The 19,917-nt window shown below is 40.2% G+C and overlaps 1 protein-coding gene across 2 annotated transcripts in view; it reads left to right on the top strand.

The window, feature by feature from the left end:
• The window catches only part of CHM (CHM Rab escort protein), a 71,169-nt gene that overhangs the window by 46,162 nt on the left and 5,090 nt on the right, over nt 1-19,917 (top strand). For both annotated transcript variants that reach the window (XM_026674675.2, XM_087972086.1), the window contains exons 9-13: nt 2,093-2,170; nt 8,912-9,016; nt 12,451-12,517; nt 13,074-13,170; nt 18,636-18,725. In XM_026674675.2, coding sequence (XP_026530460.1) covers nt 2,093-2,170; nt 8,912-9,016; nt 12,451-12,517; nt 13,074-13,170; nt 18,636-18,725 — 437 coding nt within the window. The remainder of the gene's footprint in view (nt 1-2,092; nt 2,171-8,911; nt 9,017-12,450; nt 12,518-13,073; nt 13,171-18,635; nt 18,726-19,917) is intronic.

The following is a 19,917-nucleotide window of genomic DNA, read 5'->3' as shown; positions in this document are numbered from 1 at the left end:
TTAGGACATCATCATGTATACAATGCCATAACCGTTAACGATTTTTGGCACAAGTATGTAAGTCAAAGCCTTTGCACCAGAGGTGGATATTCAGCAAGTTCTGACCAGTTCTGGAGAACCAGTAGCGGAAATTTTGAGTAGTTCGGAGAACCGACAAATACCACCTCTGACTAGCCCCGCCCCCATCTATTCTCTGCCTCCCGAGTCCCAGCTGATTGGCTGGGTCTTCTTTAGTTGCCCTGCACAGAGAACGGAGCTGGAAAGCAGGTTAGTGGGATGGGAAGGGAATGGGATTTTCATTATCCTTCCCCTGCCACGCCCACCAAGCCATGCCACACCCACCAAGCCACGCCCACAGAACCTGTAGTAAAACAATTTGAATCCCACCACTGCTTTGACCAAGAGGTCATGACACAAAATGTCATCCTCTACCGCATTTGCACCCATGTAAGTTCATGGACATCTCACACTAAGAGTGATCTGATAGCCTTGGGTTTGGCTTCAGGTGTGATTGATAGCCTCATTGCATGGAATCAGATTTATCCAGTAAGTCATGTCTGAACGAACTATGGTCCATCAAGTCAGAGATTTCAGAACAGATGAAAAATGGGTAGGGATAGGCAGTTAATAGACTCCCAATATGTATGACTCTTTATTACTTTCTGAATCCTAGGCAACAAGACCGGTGATGATTGTCCTCCGTAGCAGCTTATGCTGAAGGCTTCTAGTTGAATGCATTAGTTCATATAGTCAAGTGTGATAGGGGCATAAGGTTTGATCCAGTTTAATCTTCCAACATTTTTATGAAAAGCTTTCTAGAGATACTTGGTAGCCCATGTGTCAACGTTACGACTGATGAACCCAACCAAAGCAGGCACGGTTAAGACAATCCAATCTCTTCATGCAAAACTTTAATGAGTATATCATATTGGCAAAGATGAGGGCAAAACCATATCTGACTATTTCCCACGCAAACGCACATAGTTAAAGTTCAAGTTTTCCTTCCCTCCCTATTAGACCAGGTCTCATTGTCCAATGGAGATTTCTAGTATTGTTTTGAGAAAGTCTTTTTTGGCTCCGGCCTGCCGAACTGTCCTTGGTTCCCATCTTGATGTCTGGAGCTTTCTTTTATCTCCCCCTTCCCTTCCCTCCCCCACCCTCGCCCATAGTTTGTTGGCAAACCGAGAAATGATAATAGTTGCAAACAGCAAAAATGTCATTTGAAGCTTGGCACCATGTTTGTTGGGTTTGCTGTTACTACCTTCATGTGAAAGAGTAGTTTCGAGTGGGCTCTGATCATTGATCTAGTTAATGCTGACCATGGGTAACCGCTCTAATGGCAAACTCTTAAAATGATTAAGATAGGAAGATAGAATTTGCCCCTGGGAGAAAAATTGAAATAATTCAAAGTTGACTTTCGATTATATTCACCATGATCTTCGGGAAAGAAGCTTAATTTCAGAACTTCCCGAAGCCAAGTTTTGAATGAAATATTATTTGTGATTATACAGAGTTTTAATGATTACTTAGCCTTTATTTTTTGGCTGCTTTTTAACCTCCCAAGAATTCAGATGCCATATGATTTGAGTTTTTGGATATCTTCTACAAGTTTTCCTTACATAAACCTTGCCAGAGTTGGTTAATGTATTCCAGGAATCCTGTATTCTAGGAATCCTGGCTTAATAAATCATGATGTGAACAAACAAGGTTTGCCTTGCAGGGCATTCCTCTTTTCTTGAGAGCATCCAACCAAACCATCAAGGATAACTTCTTGTTATACACTCATCCACAATTACTTGTTAAACGGATCCAAATAGGTCAGGATGACAAGCCAGTTCTAAACCAATATTATTTGTTCAAATTCTACCTTGATTTCTCCTTCCATGATATGCAGCTATGCCTAGGAGATTATTCCTAAACATTTTAGGAAACATTTCCTAAAACATTTGTGTTGAATTAAACAACTTATTAGAGGTCACAGTGCTTCCTATTTCATGGATCAATTTAAATAAAGTGAACATTCTTGTTTTTAGAAAAAAATAGACACTGTAAACCTGATGCCTTGTTTTCTTGATTTCTGACGTTCCTTTAGGATGTGTGCAGTATTTGGTGGGATCTATTGTCTCCGGCACTCCATAAAGTATCTTGTCCTAGACAAAGAACTTAGAAGGTAAGTCTTGAGCGAAGTAACCTTCCCTCTCTTTTATATAAACGCAACTACGAGATGAAAAATGCCAGGGTCTTTTTTTTTTTTTAAAAAAAAAAGATTCTTCAAAGATCTTCCTTGGTATTAATAACACATCAACCTTGATTAAAAATAATTTGTGTATAGGTCCTCCAGAACTAGGAAAGTGGGTTTAGAATAAAGAAACTAAATTAATTTCCCTCCGATATTACTGGAGCCTCCTGCTCATCCAAGCTTGGAAGACAGATCATTTCAGTTGCCGGGGGTCTGGTGATGAGTGATGTTAGTTTTCCTTGTGGCCTTACCTACTCTAATTGATTTTCATCAGATGACAACAAAGCCCTCTGTTATTGCATTTTTAAAAATGAAGCTCACCTAAAGATTCATCAGATTAATCTTTGCTGATAATGCATGTCACTCTAAGAGAAAAAGCTTTAATGAGTTTTGGGGTAGATTGTTGTCATAAACTACGCTGCCCTCTTAGCCTACAATGAATTATTTTTTCCACCAATATTGGGCTTTTGAGCAACTTTTTTTTTTAAGTTGGAACCAAATCAAATGATGTTTGGGGGCTGCAAAATTTATGCCAATGAGATGGTGCAAAGCACAAAACATGACCAGCTAGTTCAGTGTACTAAAGCATAGGGTGGTTAGGTTTAGCATGACATCTGCACTTAATTTTATCAGCTAAATCTATATATATAAAAGTGAAATATCATTCACGCATCATGACAAAATCTCTAGAACTGTAAAGCCTATAAACTTGAAATTTGGCATGTATGTTCCTCTTGGCTTCTAGGTGCTCACTAAGAAAGGATTTTTCGAAATGAGCTTCCACCTTCGTCCGACCAGGTGTGAGAATGTCCTTGGTTCCCAAGAGAAAGTATTTTTGTTTTGGCTACAGAAATCCCTTCTATCTGAAATCCCCCCCTCCCTCACTCTCATCTCCAGGGTGGCAACACTGAAGCGGTAAAAATGGCTTCAGTCTGGTCAGCTTCAGGGTTGACAACATTGTTAACCAAAATCAAAACCATAAAACCATATCCCAGAAGTTCTTATCAAATTGTCACTGAAAAACACCAACCAGATGGGACATTAGCTGATACAAGAAAGTGTATTTGGGTGTGCCCAATGACCATGCCATGTACCCCATCATCCGTGAGCTATTACTATATCCTCTAGATATGTAGTGGGCAGCCCTCTGGATTTTGTTGAATTACAACTACCAACCGCCCCATCCAGCATGGTAGAGAGCTGCTAATAGTGATTCAACAACATTTGGAGACCCACCTAATGTGGAACGCACCACATCCATGTATTTTTTCATGTTACAACAGTTAAATAGACATGCTGTTATTAAGAAGATGGACAGATTAATAAATCTGTTTGTTACTTATGTATTTGTCCATACACACTATCTACAACCAGAAAAATTAGAAGGGAGAACCACAATAGCCCTTTGCCAACCAATGTATGAATACTGCTCTAAAATAAGTAGACCCAATTCTATTTAACCTACTTGGTGGATTGTTTGTGTGGATTATATTTCTCCTCCAGACCCAGAAGTTGAGATTTACAGCAAAATGTTGACAATGGCAAATCACTTACATACTGTTCCCATGAAAATTGCACAGATGTGCCCATGAAATAGCTAAAAATCAAACTTGATTCAAGAGGCTTTTCTTTTTCACCATTTTCCCCCCACCTCTAATGATAATCAGATAAAGTTTGGAATGAGCCCACTTGGGGAAAAAAATATTAGGCTTCTATAGATAATTGATGAAAATGCGGTCCAGTCTAGCATTTGTGGGAAAAGGTGGATGTTGTAGAGTTTTTAAAAAGGGGGGAATGGAATGATTAAGAAGCTACGGCAATTCTCTTTCAAGAAAATGTAAAATTTGGGGCAACTCAGCTTAGGAAAAAGAATAGCTAAGGGAGGATATAATATAGACTTATCAAATTATACACGCTCCATTACATCACCAAAATCTGGGATAATACAATTAAGTTGAGGGGAGGATTCAGAAAAGATAGGCCCAAGAGCTTCCTCATACAGAATATAGTCAACATGTTAGATTTGGTACCATCAGAGACCGGACTGAGTTCGTGTATTATACAAAGTCAGTGTTTTGCTTAACCATAACTATCTAAGCTATAGTAAATATATTGCAAAGCACCTGAAGGCAGAGCAAGAAGCAACAGACGAAAGCTTACGAAGGAGAGATCCAACTTAGAAATAAGAAGGAACTTCTGACAGTGAGAACAATTAATCAGTGGAATGGTTTGCCTCCAGAAGGTGTGGGCACTTCAACCCTGGAGATTTTCAAGAAGAGATTGGACAAACATTTGTCTGGAATAGTAGAGTTTTCTGCTGAAGCAGGGGGCTGGACTAGAAGACCTCTGAAGTGCCTTCCAGCTCTGTTTTTTTAAAATTTCCATTTCTAATTCTATTCCATCCCATTCCATCCCATTCATGAGGTGGCTAAATTCATAATACTAATCCAAAAATCAAATAAGCTACATTTTTGCTTTTGAATCAGGTTGTAGAGATGGCCAACCAACTGACCTGAGAAGGAAAAATCCACTGAAGGTTAGACTTGCATCAATTGCTCTGGAATATGAACATGAAGATGTCACAGTTCTCATGTCCTTGTTGCACACTTTGGAAGTAGTGCACAGAGGTAGAATTTGGAACCAGATCTTTGATTCGATTCCTCGGGCTCTTCATGTGTATTTATGGAAGTCAGTTGGAAATCAGATGACTGACGATTGCAGACTTTGCTTACCCATAGACTCCCACACAACCCCAAGTGTAGGAGGACAGGTAGAGACTGGGGGTGGAGTCAAGAGAGTAATCAGCTTAGAGTCCTTTTTAAAAAAAATAAAATTTATTAATTATAAGCATTAAAAACATTGAATGTGGTGGTCTTCTTTGACGTACATTTCAGTTAAAACATTTTACATTAGAAAAAATCAAAAGATATAAACATTTATATACATACATACATACATACACTGTATATACACATACGTACGTACACAACACATTTAAGCTTTGTATCTTTTTAGTTCTTTTTCTTATACCTCAGGTTTGAGGTCGCTCACCTCTTTTCTATTTCATCTTAAATTCTTATTTCAGTTTTGTGAACTCCTTTTCATGTCCCTCCAATAATAGAATTTATTCCATACTTTATAATATTCTGATTTATCTTGTTCTTTCAATTCCAGTGTCAACCTATCCATTTCGATGCATTGAAAAATCTTATCAATCATAGCATCTTCATTTGGAATTTCATTTGCTTTCCAATTTTGGGCAAATATCATTCTTGCTGCTGTGATTACATGTATAATTAGATAGGTATCAGCTTTGCTAAAGTTCTCTTCCATTATTCCTAGTAAAAACATCTCTGGTGTATAATTAATTTTTAACCTCATCATTCCCTCTAGCCATGACCAAATTTTGTACCAAAACTCCTGAGTTATTTTACATGTCCACCATACATGATAATAAGCACCCTGTTCTTTTTGAGCATTGCCAACAGTTGGGCGATTGGCTTTCTAGAGTCCTTTATGTTCCCATAAACAGTCTAAGTCCAACCCTTCCTGAATTCCATTAACTGTTATCTAGTGCCAATTCCTCTGTTATAGGTGTGAACAATACCTTAACTAGAACTTAACGTGTGGTCCTCATTCTTCCTGCCTGGCACTAATTGACCCAAGCAGAAGGGAAGTTGGGAAATTGCTTCTGGTCCACAGAGCGTCATGTTCAGGATGACACACATCTTTGTATCATGCAACTTTCTATTTGTCAGGTCTCCTGGTCGTAAGGAATGGTTGAACCAAATGATGGAATTGGATAAACTTGTCTATCCCCACACTTAACATTTGTCCTTCCAAGACTACATTCTCAATTATTGCAGATAATGCTTGTGTCCCCAAAAGTGTGGATATCTGCATTTATATCTTAAAATAATGCCAAGGAGAGAGAATGGGGGAATAAAGTGTTTACATCTATAGTCAGTCCTAATTAAACCAAGAATTGTATTTCTGCTAATGCAACTGAAGGCCAATCAAATTTGTTGCCTGTTTGGAAATGTTCCTCCCTCCACTTTAGGGTGCTGAATAGTGCATTCCCTTCCTGGTTAGCTTCCTTTCCCCCTTTTAATTTAACTTTTCAGAGTTTTTTTTTAACGGTACATGCATGGAGTTTCATTTCCATGAGTTTTAAAATGTTTCAATTTGTATTTGTGGGTTTTGTGATCTACATTTAAAAACCATCATTCCTGTTTTGCTTCAAGCCCAATTTTGAACGTGTTTCCAAAAAAGCCGCCGACCTCCAAGCAAAATGACAAACGTGAATTTATCTTTTCACAATAATAATTAAAAAATATAGCAAACACTGTAATTTACATATCTTTCCTGAATTATTGCTTGCTGGCTTTGTCAGTGCTGGTAAGTCCATTTCAAGGATGTCGCCCTTAGTCCATTAGTTTGGATAATGAGCCCTATAAAGTACATTTATAACTGGTGGCACTTGGCAAGAAGATGGATTCTAATTTTCATCCTTTTATCTAGACACATTGAAGAAGGTCAATGGAGGTTCTATATGATTCATTGTCTGAACAGATATCAGATGACAGAGAGACCTGATAATGTCATTGTATAAGTGGCTTCCTTATTTGAGCCTGGCACTTGGAAGAATTCTTCTGCTGTTCTTCTTCTTCTTTTTTTAAGTAAAGATCGGTTTTAAGATGTTGTGTTCTTCTTCTGAACAAATCTCTGGCATTGTTGAATGATGAAGCAAGAAAAACACACACACACACAAACATATATATATATTCTTTCTGTGGGGTCCTGTAATGTGATACCTTCCCCCTCCTCTCTTCTCCCATGCAAGAATGTACAAAAAACGGCTTCATGAACAGTAAGTAGCAAAGAATTTAGTTTGATGTAAAATGGTGATTCCAGCGTTTTGGCTTGCATTCCTGGCAGTATTCAGTAAATTGAATAGCAGAACAAATGTGGGCCGTTATGAATAAAAACACGGTGGCTCAGTGGCTAAGACGCTGAGCTTGTCGATCAGAAAGGTTGGCAGTTCGGCGGTTCGAATCCCTAGCGCTGCATAACGGAGTGAGCTCCCGTTACTTGTCCCAGCTTCTGCCAACCTAGCAGTTCGAAAGCACGTAAAAAATGCAAGTAGAAAAATAGGGACCACTTTGGTAGGAAGGAATCGGCGTTCAGTACACCTTCGGCATTTCGTCATGCCGGCCACATGACCATGGAGACGTCTTCGGACAGTGCTGGCTTTGTAACGGAGATGAGCACTGCCCCCTAGAGCCGGAAACAGCTAGCACGCATGTGCGAGGGGAACCTTTCCTTTTTCCTTTAAATAAAAACACTTAACTATCCCGAGCAGAATAAATTCCTGAGTTTCTCAAATTCAGTTCATGTTGTTCATTTATCATTTCCTTTGTTGAATGTTCAGTTGTGATTATTCTTATGTCACTAATACACCACCACCAAATAAAAGGGAGTTGTCAGGATGCTTGGAAGTATAGAAAAGATTGCAAATATTTTTTTCAAAAAAAATTGGGGGGGTGGAAAATCTCTAAACGGATTTTTTCTGGGCTCGGAATGATGTTCTGTTGGGTGAGAAGAAGAGAGGATGATGTGGTAACACTGAAAAGAAACTGCTGTGACTTTCAGCTGAGTATTTCATTTGTTTTTCTGCAGTGAAATTTATCTAAAGCATGGTTTGCGTGATTTTGATTAAAAATTCTAACCATGGTTTACAAACCCCATTATTCTGATCTTGGGGTGTTATGCAAGTCTAGGCAGTTTTGATTCATTTAATTAACTACACTATAATTAAAGAGACCAGACGTTACTTCCTTCTTTGACAAAGTAAAGACATTAAAAAAAATTAAGACTCATGATTTGAAGTAAAAATAGTAGGGAAATGGGAAAGGGAAAGAAAGGGGAAAAAGAAGTGTAGAATAAAAAGGGAAAGACAAAAAGGATTGACTTCCATCTTTTTTCTGCACAGAAGAATACAATACAAAGTAAAGTTACAACCTCAACTTTTTTATTTTTACATACTTAGTAAATACTAGCCATTTCTATAAACTAATTTAATCAGCAAATCCCATGGCTCATAGTTCATTTCATTTTCTTCTGTCTCAAGCACAAAGTTGAAAAGCCTGTTTCCAAAGTCTACACCCAAAAATATACTGAAAAGAAAGGAGGGAGGGAAGGATGGATAGATATAGGGTGACAGATTGATTGCTTCAGATTCTTCAGTTCTATAATCTGGGGAAACATTTCCCCTGGTACGGAAAAAATATCAGGCTAAAGAAGATAATGTTCTGGGAAAGGTACTAAAAAGACAGTTAAATGTTCAAAGCCTCCTAAATCATTACAAAAATGTTGCTAATTTTCTTTTTCTTTGTCAAATTATTTTTTTAAAAAAATCACAAACACAAGTTTGTGTAAACAATGCTGAAAATAATCCACGTTGACAGAGCTTCACGTAATAAAATCAAGAGCAAGGCAGACCTAAAGAAAGGCTAATAAAACTCTTTAATTTATGACAAAAGCTCAAATGAGAGAAAACGTGTTGGTTAGGGGTCTTTTTTTTATAGTCTGTTAATATTTTATACTCCTCAATCTAACAATGACACAAATCGTTTTGCTTTTTAAAAACTTTTCCCCCTTATTTTCCAACAGGTGTAAAGCGGTCATCGATCATTTCGGTCAAAGAATAAATGCAAGTTATTTTGTTGTGGAGGATAGTTATCTTTCAGAAAAAATATGCAAAAACATATCTTACAGGTAAATATCGACACGAGAATAACTAACAGTGTATCCTCATATTCTGGTTTTGGACCTAAGATTGTGGATATTCATCTCAGTCCCAACAATTAATTCTATCAGGTTCCCTGGATTACTGAGAAATTGATCAGAAAAAAAAAACATGTGTAGACCAATTTCCTCTTCCATCCTCCACCTAGTTACTTGTATGTGACTTATACATATTTAGTATATCAACCCTTGTAAAAATCAGTCAGTTTTATGCCCTGGGGGACACTCTGGGTTCAAAATTAGCCTTTGTTTTGAAAATCAGTCTAGAAAAAAAGTCTGCTATTATATTAAATGTTACGTCCCCCTTCTTGCATATGGATGGCTCACCTGTTTCTTAAGTGTGAAGCATGCATGCAGATCTAGGCAAAATCCTGGTCAGAGATTAAAAGTTGGAGCCCAGATAAATATGACATAGACTAGACAATGATAGGATGGCTTGAATTCTCATATTGTATTTCCCTTCTTGACAAATCTTCACCCCTTCTTCACCTCATATTTCATCCCTTAACAAAAAACGTCCATAAAACTGGCTAGAATATTTTTAGAGCTGAAGTCCACCCATCTTAATTTTGCCAACATCGAGGAATGCTATGCCGGTGGATCCCACAATGAGCAGGGGTTTGAATAAGATTAAGTTGATCTTAATCATGATATCTGTCTTCCTGTATTTGAGAGGTTGTCATAGAGAAGAGGAGACTGACTTATTCTCCAAAGCACCAGAAGGACAGAAATAATGGGTACAATTTTATTAATGAGAGATCCAACCTAACAATAAGGAGAAATTTTCTGACATTGAGAAAAATTAATCAGTGGAATAGCATTGATTGATTGATTCATTCATTCATTCATTCATTCATTTCATATGGTGTAACAGTAATTGAGTGGCGTGGTGGCCTAGAGGTAGAGCTTTTGCCTCACAATCAAGAGGCTGTGAGTTCGATCCTAAGTAGAAGCAGATATTTCTCTCTCTGGGCACAATGAAAATGCTGAACAAAACTCCACAGTGGTGACAGGAAAGGCATCTGGACAGTAAACAATCATCTCCATTCAGTTGCCCAGACTCCAACCCGCAATGGATTATGGGGTTGTTGAAAGAAGATGATATGGTTATTTTCGGTTCACAAGTTGCTGCTTCTTGCTGAGACATCCTTATGAGATTCAGCAGCCAGGAAGCATAGACTATTTAGCCGTGACAAAGTCACGTAGCCTGGGGTGCACCATGGTTAGTCCACATTGCATGCCAAAGGAATAGGTTGCCCTCTGGAGTTGTGGATACTCCATCACTAGAGGTTTTCAAGAAGAGATTGGACAGCCATTTGTCCAGAAGGATATACAGTCTTCTACTTGAGCAGAGAGTTGGACTTGAAGACTTCCAAAGTCCCTTCCAACCCTATTGTTCTATGTTCTATCCATAAAATAGCAGGCTGTTGATTGAAACAGCTCTTTCTGGCAAGCTCAGGTCATGAATTAGACCTTGGAGCCCAAGGAGATAATCTTAGTGCCCTTCCTGGTCATTGACATGGATAGTCTAACCATCTGGAAGCCACTAGCCCCACTCAACGCTGGGGCTTCTTCTAAATGTTTCCTGCTGCCACAGCATTCTTGATTATCTCTTTAGTTCTCCAAGTGGCTTGCGCAGAGCAGGAGAAGGCAGTTGAGACCTTTAAGGGAGCTTGAATCATAGGCACATAGGACAACTTCTGGTTGGCATTTGAATTTCAGCATTTGAATGACTGCGCATTACGGCAACTGTGGGGTAGCTGTTTGCACGCTAGCTCTCCACACAACCATTTGCTGTTTGAAATAACTTCAAAGATGGCTAAACATCACATTCCATACGGAGTCCTCAATGTCTTCATTACATTTTGATGGCTATTAAGCAAGCGCTGTAACCTTTCTATAAGGCTGATTTGAGTTCATTATGAATTTCTCAACTTGAGCAGGCCATATGTGAAAATGTCATTAACCGTGTTCAGACTGCCGAGTGTAGAACATTAACTTGCATTGGGGCAATGTGTGTTGTTTTTGATGAAAACAAAATGTGGATCCATATGGCTGCTACTATTATTAGTATTAGTATTAGTAGTATTATTCATCGCACAGTCAGCCAGATGTTCAGACTGGGTTTGGCATTTTTTGTCTACCTATCGAGTCCTTACCAAGGACCTGGGATAGGCAAATCTGGATGTTTGATGATGTTAACAGAGATCGCCCCAGGATGGAAGCTGTTCCAAGTAAAGCTGCCTTCTGCAATTGACTGATGGAGAATTTATCAATGTCTATGGTGTTCAAGTGGTGCTCCAGTTGTTTTTGGGATTGCACCCAAGGCATCCAAATAGCATTGCACTTTTCTTCTTCTTCTTCTTCTTCTTCTTCTTCTTCTTCTTCTTCTTCTTCTTCTTCTTCTTCTTCTTCTTCTTCTTCTTCTTCTTCTTCTTCTTCTTCTTCTTCTTCTTCTTCTTCTTCTTCTTCTTCTTCTTCTTCTTCCTCTTCTTCTTCCTCTTCTTCCTCTTCTTCCTCCTCCTCCTCCTCCTCCTCCTCCTCCTCCTCCTCCTCCTCCTCCTCCTCCTCCCTTTATTGCACAGTCAGCCAGATATTCAGACTGGGTTTGACATTTTTTTCTACCTATTGAGTCTTTACCAAGGACCTGGAATAGGCAAATCTGGATGTTTGATGGTATTACAGATATCACCGAAGGATGGAAGCTGCTCTTAGTAAAGTTGCCTTCTGCAATTGACTGATATCAAATTTGTCAATGCCTTTGGTGTTCATGTGATGCTCCAATTCTTTTGGGACTGCGCCCAAGGTGCCTATTACTATTTGTACTACCCTTGCTTGCATCATCATCATCATTATTATTATTATTATTATTATTATTATTATTATTATTATTATTATTAACAACTTTTATTCATTAAACATGAAACTTGGGGAACTGAACATTTAAAAATGTATCACAGATATCATTGACTGGCTCTGATAGTTGATATGGGTTGCTGACAGCATCCTAGGTATCAACCAAGTACCACCTTAAAATATACAATGTTCCGAATAGCGCTGTCTTTTGCAGCTCTGCTGGCACTATAGCAGGAAGCTGCAACTTCTTGATGTATTTTGAAAAATTCTTGGACATGGTACCGAGTGCCCACATGACAATAGGTATGACTAGGACATGTTTCATCCATGATCGTGTAGTTTGGATGGCCAGGTTGTGACATTTTGTGATTTTTTTCTAGTTCTTTTCCTTCGACTGACGTCTCCTGGTACAATGAAATCAATAAATTGTAGTTTTGGGTATTATTATTATTATTATTATTATTATTATTATTATTATTATTATTATTATTATTATTATTATTATTATTATTATTCTCAATGATGGAGCTTTGCTTATTCACTGGCAGGCAGATCTCCAGAGCGGTTCTCATAACTGATCGATCCATACAGAATAATGAGAACTCTGATCAGCAGGTGAGCCCATCATTCCCCCTTTCTTTGTGACCCTTTAATATCCTGGATTAATTTTTTGTCTAGTTATCTACAGTGTTTTGTAAAAAGAGATTTGGCTTTGTCATCTCTGGATTCTTTACTTAACAAGAAGGCCTTACGTCCCAGAACTCAAATTTTGCAAACGTTTGATTGGCAAAATATTTGTTAGAAGTAAAAATGGATTCATATTTGATCCCACTGGAAAAAAAAATTGCTTGTAGATCTCAATTGATTAGAAGAAAAAAAATTCAGAAGACCAGGTGACGGGATCTGAAGTTGATGCAGGTTGAAGGAAGAATTTCTTCCTGGCTTTTTCAGCCATGCCAACTGGACAAACGGTGGCTCCAAACTGTGAGAAATCTCAGTTGTGACGGAGCTTTGCTGAAATTAAACCTTTCTAATCCCTCCCATTTCCTTAAGTCAAATGAACTTCTGAAAAAAGTTTCATGCAGGGAGGTATGGTCATACTATGTATGCGTGTATGTATATATGTATATGAGAGAGATATTATATATAAGGTCTTTTATCTCCATTCCAGATTTCCATTTTGACTATCCCACCTCAGGAGAAAGGCCAGCCAGCTGTTTACCTTGTGGAATTGTGTTCTTCAGCTATGATCTGCATGAAAAATACATGTGAGTCGACCCAGTTTTCCCAGAAGGACTTCCGAACTTGACTAGACACAGTTACGTGGAAGCATAGGTTTTTGTTTTATTGATAGGATCGGTACCAGAGATGGAAGAGAAGAGATGTGATTAGAAGCCCATCTTTACAGTTGTGTGCAAATCACCTTTTCATTTAGATACATTCCAATCAGAGATACTCATTAGTTATGCCATAGACCAAGAGTGTCCAACCTTGGCAACTTTAAGACTTGTGGACTTCAACTCCCAGAATTCTGGGAGTTGAAGTCCACAAGTCTTAAAGTTGCCAAGGTTGGACACCCCTGCCATAGACTATAGCAATGTGATTGATTAGGTTAACCTTGATCATCATCATCTTCTTTTAATGACCCCATAATCCCTTATGGGGTGGAGTCTGGGCAACTTAATGGAGCTGAGTGTTTACTGCCCAGATGCCCTTCTGGTTGCCAATACGGAGCGTTTTTTTCCCGAGCAGATATATTCTCCTTGTGCCCAGAGAGAGAAATATCTGCCTCGACCTAGGATCGAACTCGCCACCGCCTGATTGTGAGGCGAGAGTTCCACCTCTAGGCCACCACACACAGCTCATTAGGTTAACCTTGATGATTAGATTAATTCATATGTGTATTGAAATTTATTATAAGGAATGGATGAAGTTATACTTCTTCTATCAAATGGATCCTTCGGATTCTGGCAGTGGTTTGCTCTCCAAAGCTTGTTTCAATTTAATTTCTGAACGTTTCATTACCATCATTGTTTGTTACTAGTTAACATCATCAGCAGGAATTTCTTGCGCTGTTCTCCTTATGTCATGCCCCTGTCACAGTCTGAATCCGAGGAGGAAGATGAACAGCTGACGGGGAGCAGGAGTATGGCTTCGTTGACTGGAGGAGGCTGGGGAGGAGCGAAGTCTGGTTGGGAAAGGGCAAAGTCCAGCTGGGCAGAGCAGGGAAAAGGTAGAACAAGGGAGAGGACGTTCAAAGGAAGACCCAGGCCCACCCCCTCTTCATCCTATGGCACACAGGGAGGAACGGAGAAGAGAGCAACATGGGTTGCGTGGCTTACAGGGGAGGAAAGGGCCCTGATTCCCTTCATTAGCCACACCTGGGAAGAGAGTTTACAAGAACTGAATGCTGACTGTGGCAGTTGCTGGGAGCAAACGTGATTTATCCTGTGTTGTCGTTGCTTATCTGTGTTCCTGGCGTCTTCCTAACCATGTGAGTTTTGCCATGCCTTCATGCCTGGAATTCTTGCTCTTGTCCTGCAGGACTAATTACCTCATCTTGCCTTGATTGGACTTATAGTTACAGTGTTTGTTGACCACGTTTTAGACTTAATTCTCTGCAGCCAAAGGCTGTTCCTGGGAGAGTTTTTCTCCAGCCAGAAGGTAACCAGGACATTGGGGGCAAAGTTGGAGCTAATAAAGGAACTCCTAGTGATCATCTGACTGTGTTGCCTTTATGCCACGCCCTTTGGGTCATCACACCTTAGCTTACAATTGTCTTGTGGATCCTTTGGATTAAATCAAGGGTGTCCAACCTTGGCAACTTTAAGAACAGAAATCTGAATTCCATGTTGGCTGGGGAATTCCGGGAGTTGAAGTCCAGACATCTTAAAATTACTGAGATTGGACACCCCTGGATTTAAATAAAGTAGTTTAGTATCTAAAACTGTTATTTCCGCATTAGCTCCTTTATAAAAACGTTGAGTTCCCGATGCTCATTGTTAATCCTTCATTCCTTTCTTGTTTTTATCGTTTATTATTTTCTTGTGCTCAGAATAGAATAGAATAGAATAGAATAGAATAGAATAGAATAGAATAGAATAGAATAGAATAGAATAGAATAGAATAGAATAGAATAGAATAGAATAGAATAGAATTCTTTATTGGCCAAGTGTGATTGGACACACAAGGAATTTGTCTTGGTGCAAATGCTCTCAGTGTACATAAAAGAAAAGATACATTAATCAAGAGTCAAGAATCATAAGATACAACACTTAATGATAGTCATAGGGTACAACATATTATAGGGTACAATAGTCATAGGGTACAATAAACAATCAAATCATACTAGGAAACAGTCAATATAAATCGTAAGGATTCAAGTGACAAAGTTACAGTCATACAGTCACAAGTGGGAGAGGATGGGTGATAAGGAATGATGAGAAGATTAATAGTAATAGTAGTGCAGACTTTGTAAATAGATGAACAGTGTTGAGGGAATTATTTGTTTAGCAGAGTGATGGTGTTCGAGGGAAAAACTGTCCTTGTGTCTAGTTGTTCTGGTGTGCAGTGCTCTGTAGTGTCGTTTTGAGGGAAGGAGTTGAAACAGTTTATGTCCAGGATGTGAGGGGACTGTAAATATTTTCACAGCCCTCTTTTTGACTCCTGCAGTATACAGGTCCTCGATTGAAGGCAGGTTGGTAGTAATTGTTTTTTCTGCAGTCCTAATTACTCTCTGAAGTCCATGTCTGTCCTGTAGGGTTGCGGAACCAAAGCAGACAGTTATAGAGGTGCAGATGGCAGACTCCATCATTCCTCTGTAGAACTGGATCAGCAGCTCCTTGGGCAGTTTGAGCTTTCTGAGTTGGCGCAGAAAGAACAGTCCAGTTCAGTTCAGTCACAGTCAAAACTCCGTAAGGATCAGAAACACCACACTTAAAACTGCACTGTTATAAGGACTAGAAGCTGTTTGGAAAAGAAACGGAAATACTTTTCCGATTTCCCCCTGCTTTAATATTTGTAGGGATTGTAGGTTACTTACATGCTGCGAATAAGACACTTACTTATTCCCTCCCTTTGTAGAAATCGTTGTCCCCACTTTTCAGCAAGGTCCCACGGGGATGGCCGTTTCACCCCCCAAAAAAATGCTGCCGATCCTTGGATTAGAAACTCGGTGGGACCTCCTCCCCCTTTTTTTGCAAGCGACATTGTAAATTGGGGGATTCTGCTCTTGGGTAAGACGCCGTACGCCTCATTACTTACCTGCACTTGCTTTTCTCCGCCTATTTTCTTCCCCCCTATTATTAAAATCATTTTAATAAGCTTTGCAGAAAGGGCTCTAATTATGTATTTACACTTCAGGTCAACGGGACCGTTAATGCTCATTCATTAGAATGACAGATGGTTGTCTTAATTTTTTAAACTCGTAAGGAGCATTTGACACTCAGCTCTTTTTAAAGCCCTCCTGAATTATGACTTGCACTGCCAAATGAAAGATGCAGAAGAATCCTTGGCAGGAATTCCCGGGTGCTTTGGCTCAACACGGCTGCTTGGACTCTTAAGCTCAACGTAGGCTGAAGGTTCTCCAAGCCCAGGAAGAAATTTTTTTTAAAAAAAAAAACCTATTTACAGGTAGTCCTCGACTTACGACCACAATTGAGCCCAACGTTTCTGTTGCTAAGCGAGACACTGAGTGAGTTTCCCCCCATTTTATGATCTTTCTCGCCGCGGTCCCTGCAGTGCTTAAGTTAACGACCCGGTTGTTAAGCGAATCTGGCTCCCCCGCCAGACTTCACTGTACAGAAGGTTGCAAAAGGGGACCTCGCGACCCCGGGACTATGCGACAGTCATAAATATGAGCCAGTTGCCAAGCGCCTCAACGTTGATCCCATGGGGGTGATTGCAACGGTCGTAAGGGTGAAAAACGGTCATAAGTTACTTTTTCCAGTGCTGTTGTAACTTTGAATGGCCATTAAGCAAATGGTTGTAAATCAAGAATTACCTGTATTGCATTTAGGGAAAAAAAACACCATTAAAACAGGTGAGAATATTGCAGAATTGACTGTTTGGTATTTTAACCAGTCACTATTTTCCTCAATAGCTCCATTTTGTTTTCAATGATTTCACCTGTCCCCGAATTCCAGTAGCCCATCAGTATCCTGAATCGTTAAATTGTCTTGATTTTGGCTTTTGCTGATTAGAACGGGTTTGTTGTTAAAGAAAGGGCTACTATATATTAACGTGTAAAAGCAAAAAGTTTATTATCTTCTACTGTGCTAATAAGAGTCAGAAGTCAATGTTCTTTTTTAATTTCTCCTTTACTCTCTACACTCTCTCTTCCTTCCTATCCCCCCTCCTTACTTTCCCCTTTTTCATTCTCCTTTGTATTTTATATTATGACAAACTAATAAAAACAATTGAACCTTGAACCACGGATCGGTCCTAAATAGGATGGAGGGGAAAAAATTGTCTTCAGGTTGTCCTGTGTTCCCCAATCGTGTTGCCGCCTCTCTATTTTTCCTTCTTGGCCTCATCTTAGCATAAAAATTCAGGACTTGTTATTAATGTGTGGTAATTAGATCTCCTATTAATATACTTTGTTCTTCTGAATTCCAGCCAGATAGAGAGGATTAGATAACTTTCAAGAAAGGTCCTTCATCCTTACCTTTCCTTCCTTCCTTCCTTCCTTCCTTCCTTCCTTCCTTCCTTCCTTCCTTCCTTCCTTCCTTCCTTCCTTCCTTCCTTCCTTCCTTCCTTCTCCTCCTCCTCCTTCCCTCCTTCCTTCCCTTCTCCAACCTTTTAAGAAAAAATGCTCAGTTTTGAACGCTGTGTTCTGAATCATCATATTGATTTGGTCACCAGTTTATAAAAAAAGATGTTAATCTGTCAACTCTGTTAATCTGTAACAAGTCGCCATTGCTTTGGAGAAGCAGAGGTTAAGATAGTGGTGTGACCCTTCAAGACTCAAAGCATACCGATTCTACTTCTATCACAAGAACCTGCCCTGACATTGAGACGTGTAGGGCAGGGATCCCCAACCTTTTCGACGCCGCGGCCCGGTTCCGGTGTCAGCTGGGCGCTGCGGCCCGGTTCCGGCGTCAGCTGGGCGCCGCCATCTTTTTGACGAAAAATCACTTCCGGTGGCGTCACGGGCGATTTCGTCAAAAAATAAGCGGCGCCAGCGCTCGGTGAGCTTTTCGGGTAGAAATGGCTTTCTACCGGAAAAGCTCACCAACGCTGGCGCCGCCATCTTTTTGACGAAAAATTGCTTTTTACCAAAAAAGATGGCGGCGCCAGCAACCAGCGACCGGTAAGGTTTGTTCATGCGCCGGTACCGGTCCGCGGACCGGCGGTTGGGGACCCCTGGTGTAGGGGATCCCATGGCTTCCATAGGCAACCTATCATCTTCACTTGCATTGTTTCCAAGTATGCTTCCGCCCAAATCCTTCCGAGTCGTCAGAACATTCAAATCATTGAAACCAGTCAACTCATGGGGTCCATACACTCTTTGCTCTGACTCAGCCAAGATCCATCCACCAGGCCTTCAATCCTCAACGGTTGCTGGTTAAACCTTTCTTTGTTCATCTTTTTGATTTTTGTCGTTTGGGGGGTCCTTCTACATCATCGTCGCTGGTCACCTTGAGTTTTCATTACTAACAGCAAGACAGGATATAAATTGAGTGAACGAATCAGCGCCTTGAATAACCATTTTGCTCTTCCATTCTTTCAACAGATTTGGTTCATTTGACCTGTCCTTCCGTTCAAACTGCTAAAGAAGACTTGACACCTGTAGTGGAGCAGTTATTCAGTGTTGCAGAAACAGGTGAAGTTGGGGGAGGGGCAGGGGCCGGGGGTTTTAAGATTAAACAAAAATGGAAGATTCGCCATTTTTCTCCCCATTCAAGGCGCCTGATACCCATTTTGTAATCATCGTCTGGCTAAGTGTGTTTTTTTTTTTCCCCTCCTCCTTTTCTGCCAAACATGCGTCCTTGTATTTTTTTTTCAGTGTTCAAAGGGGGCATGGAGGTTTCAAATCTTTCCCCCCCCGAAACATTTCACCATCTCGAAGGAAGAGCTGGGCAACTACGGCCTCTTTGCCACTTGTGGACTTCAACTCCCAGGATTCCTGAGCCAGCCTTTCTCAATGTGCTCATGGTTGTCGGGGAATTCTGGGAAGTGAAGTCCACAGGTGATAAACGGGCCATAGTTGCCCAGCCCTGCTCTAAGGGATTAAGTTTTGCTCCTCCAATGAATATTAGCTGTGCACTTCCAGCTATATGAGAGCAAAGTTGTAGCCCCTGATCCTACAATTACAGTAGTCCTCGACATACAACCACAATCGAGTCCAAGAGTTCCGTTGCTAAGTGAGACAGTTGTTAAATGAATTTTGCTCCATTTTACAACCTTTCTTACCACGGTTGCTAAGGGAATCGCTACAGTGGTTAAGTTGGTACCACGGTTGTTAAGTGAGCAACTTCCATTGACTTGGCTTGCTAGAAGGTCACAAAAGATGGATTGAATAACGCTGGGACGCTGTAATCCTCATATATACGAAGCCGTTGCCAAGCATCCAAATTTTGATGACGCAACCACAGGAATGCTATGTGAAAAGGTGTTTTTTTTCCAGTGAGGTTTTAACTTCGAATGGTCTCTAAATGGACTGTTGTAAGTCGAGGATTACCTATAATGCAGACTTGAAAAGATCCCCAGGATCAGTTGAAGAAGGAGGAGGGGGGGGGGGGGGGAGGAGAAGAGGAGGGGAGAAGTGGAGGAGGAGGAGAGGAGGAAGAAGAAGAGAGGAGGAGGAGGAGGAGGAGAAGAAGAGGAGGAGGGGAAGAAAGAAATAGAAGAAGAAGAGGAGAAGAAGAGGAAGAAGGAGGAAGAAGAAGGAAGAATAAGAAGAAGAGGAGGAGGAGGGAGGAAGAGGAAGAAGAAGAAGAAGAAGAAGAAGAAGAGAGGAGGGGGAGGAAGAAGAGGAGGAGAAAGAGGAGGAGGAGGGGAAGAAAGAAATAGAA

This window comes from Notechis scutatus, chromosome 10, assembly GCF_049901735.1.
Source record: "Notechis scutatus isolate UNSWTSFEM ecotype Mainland chromosome 10, rNotScu1.2, whole genome shotgun sequence".
In the NCBI taxonomy this organism is placed as follows: domain Eukaryota; kingdom Metazoa; phylum Chordata; class Lepidosauria; order Squamata; family Elapidae; genus Notechis; species Notechis scutatus.
The sequence above is the reverse complement of the archived record's forward strand: the minus strand, read 5'-3'. Positions and strand labels throughout refer to the sequence as shown.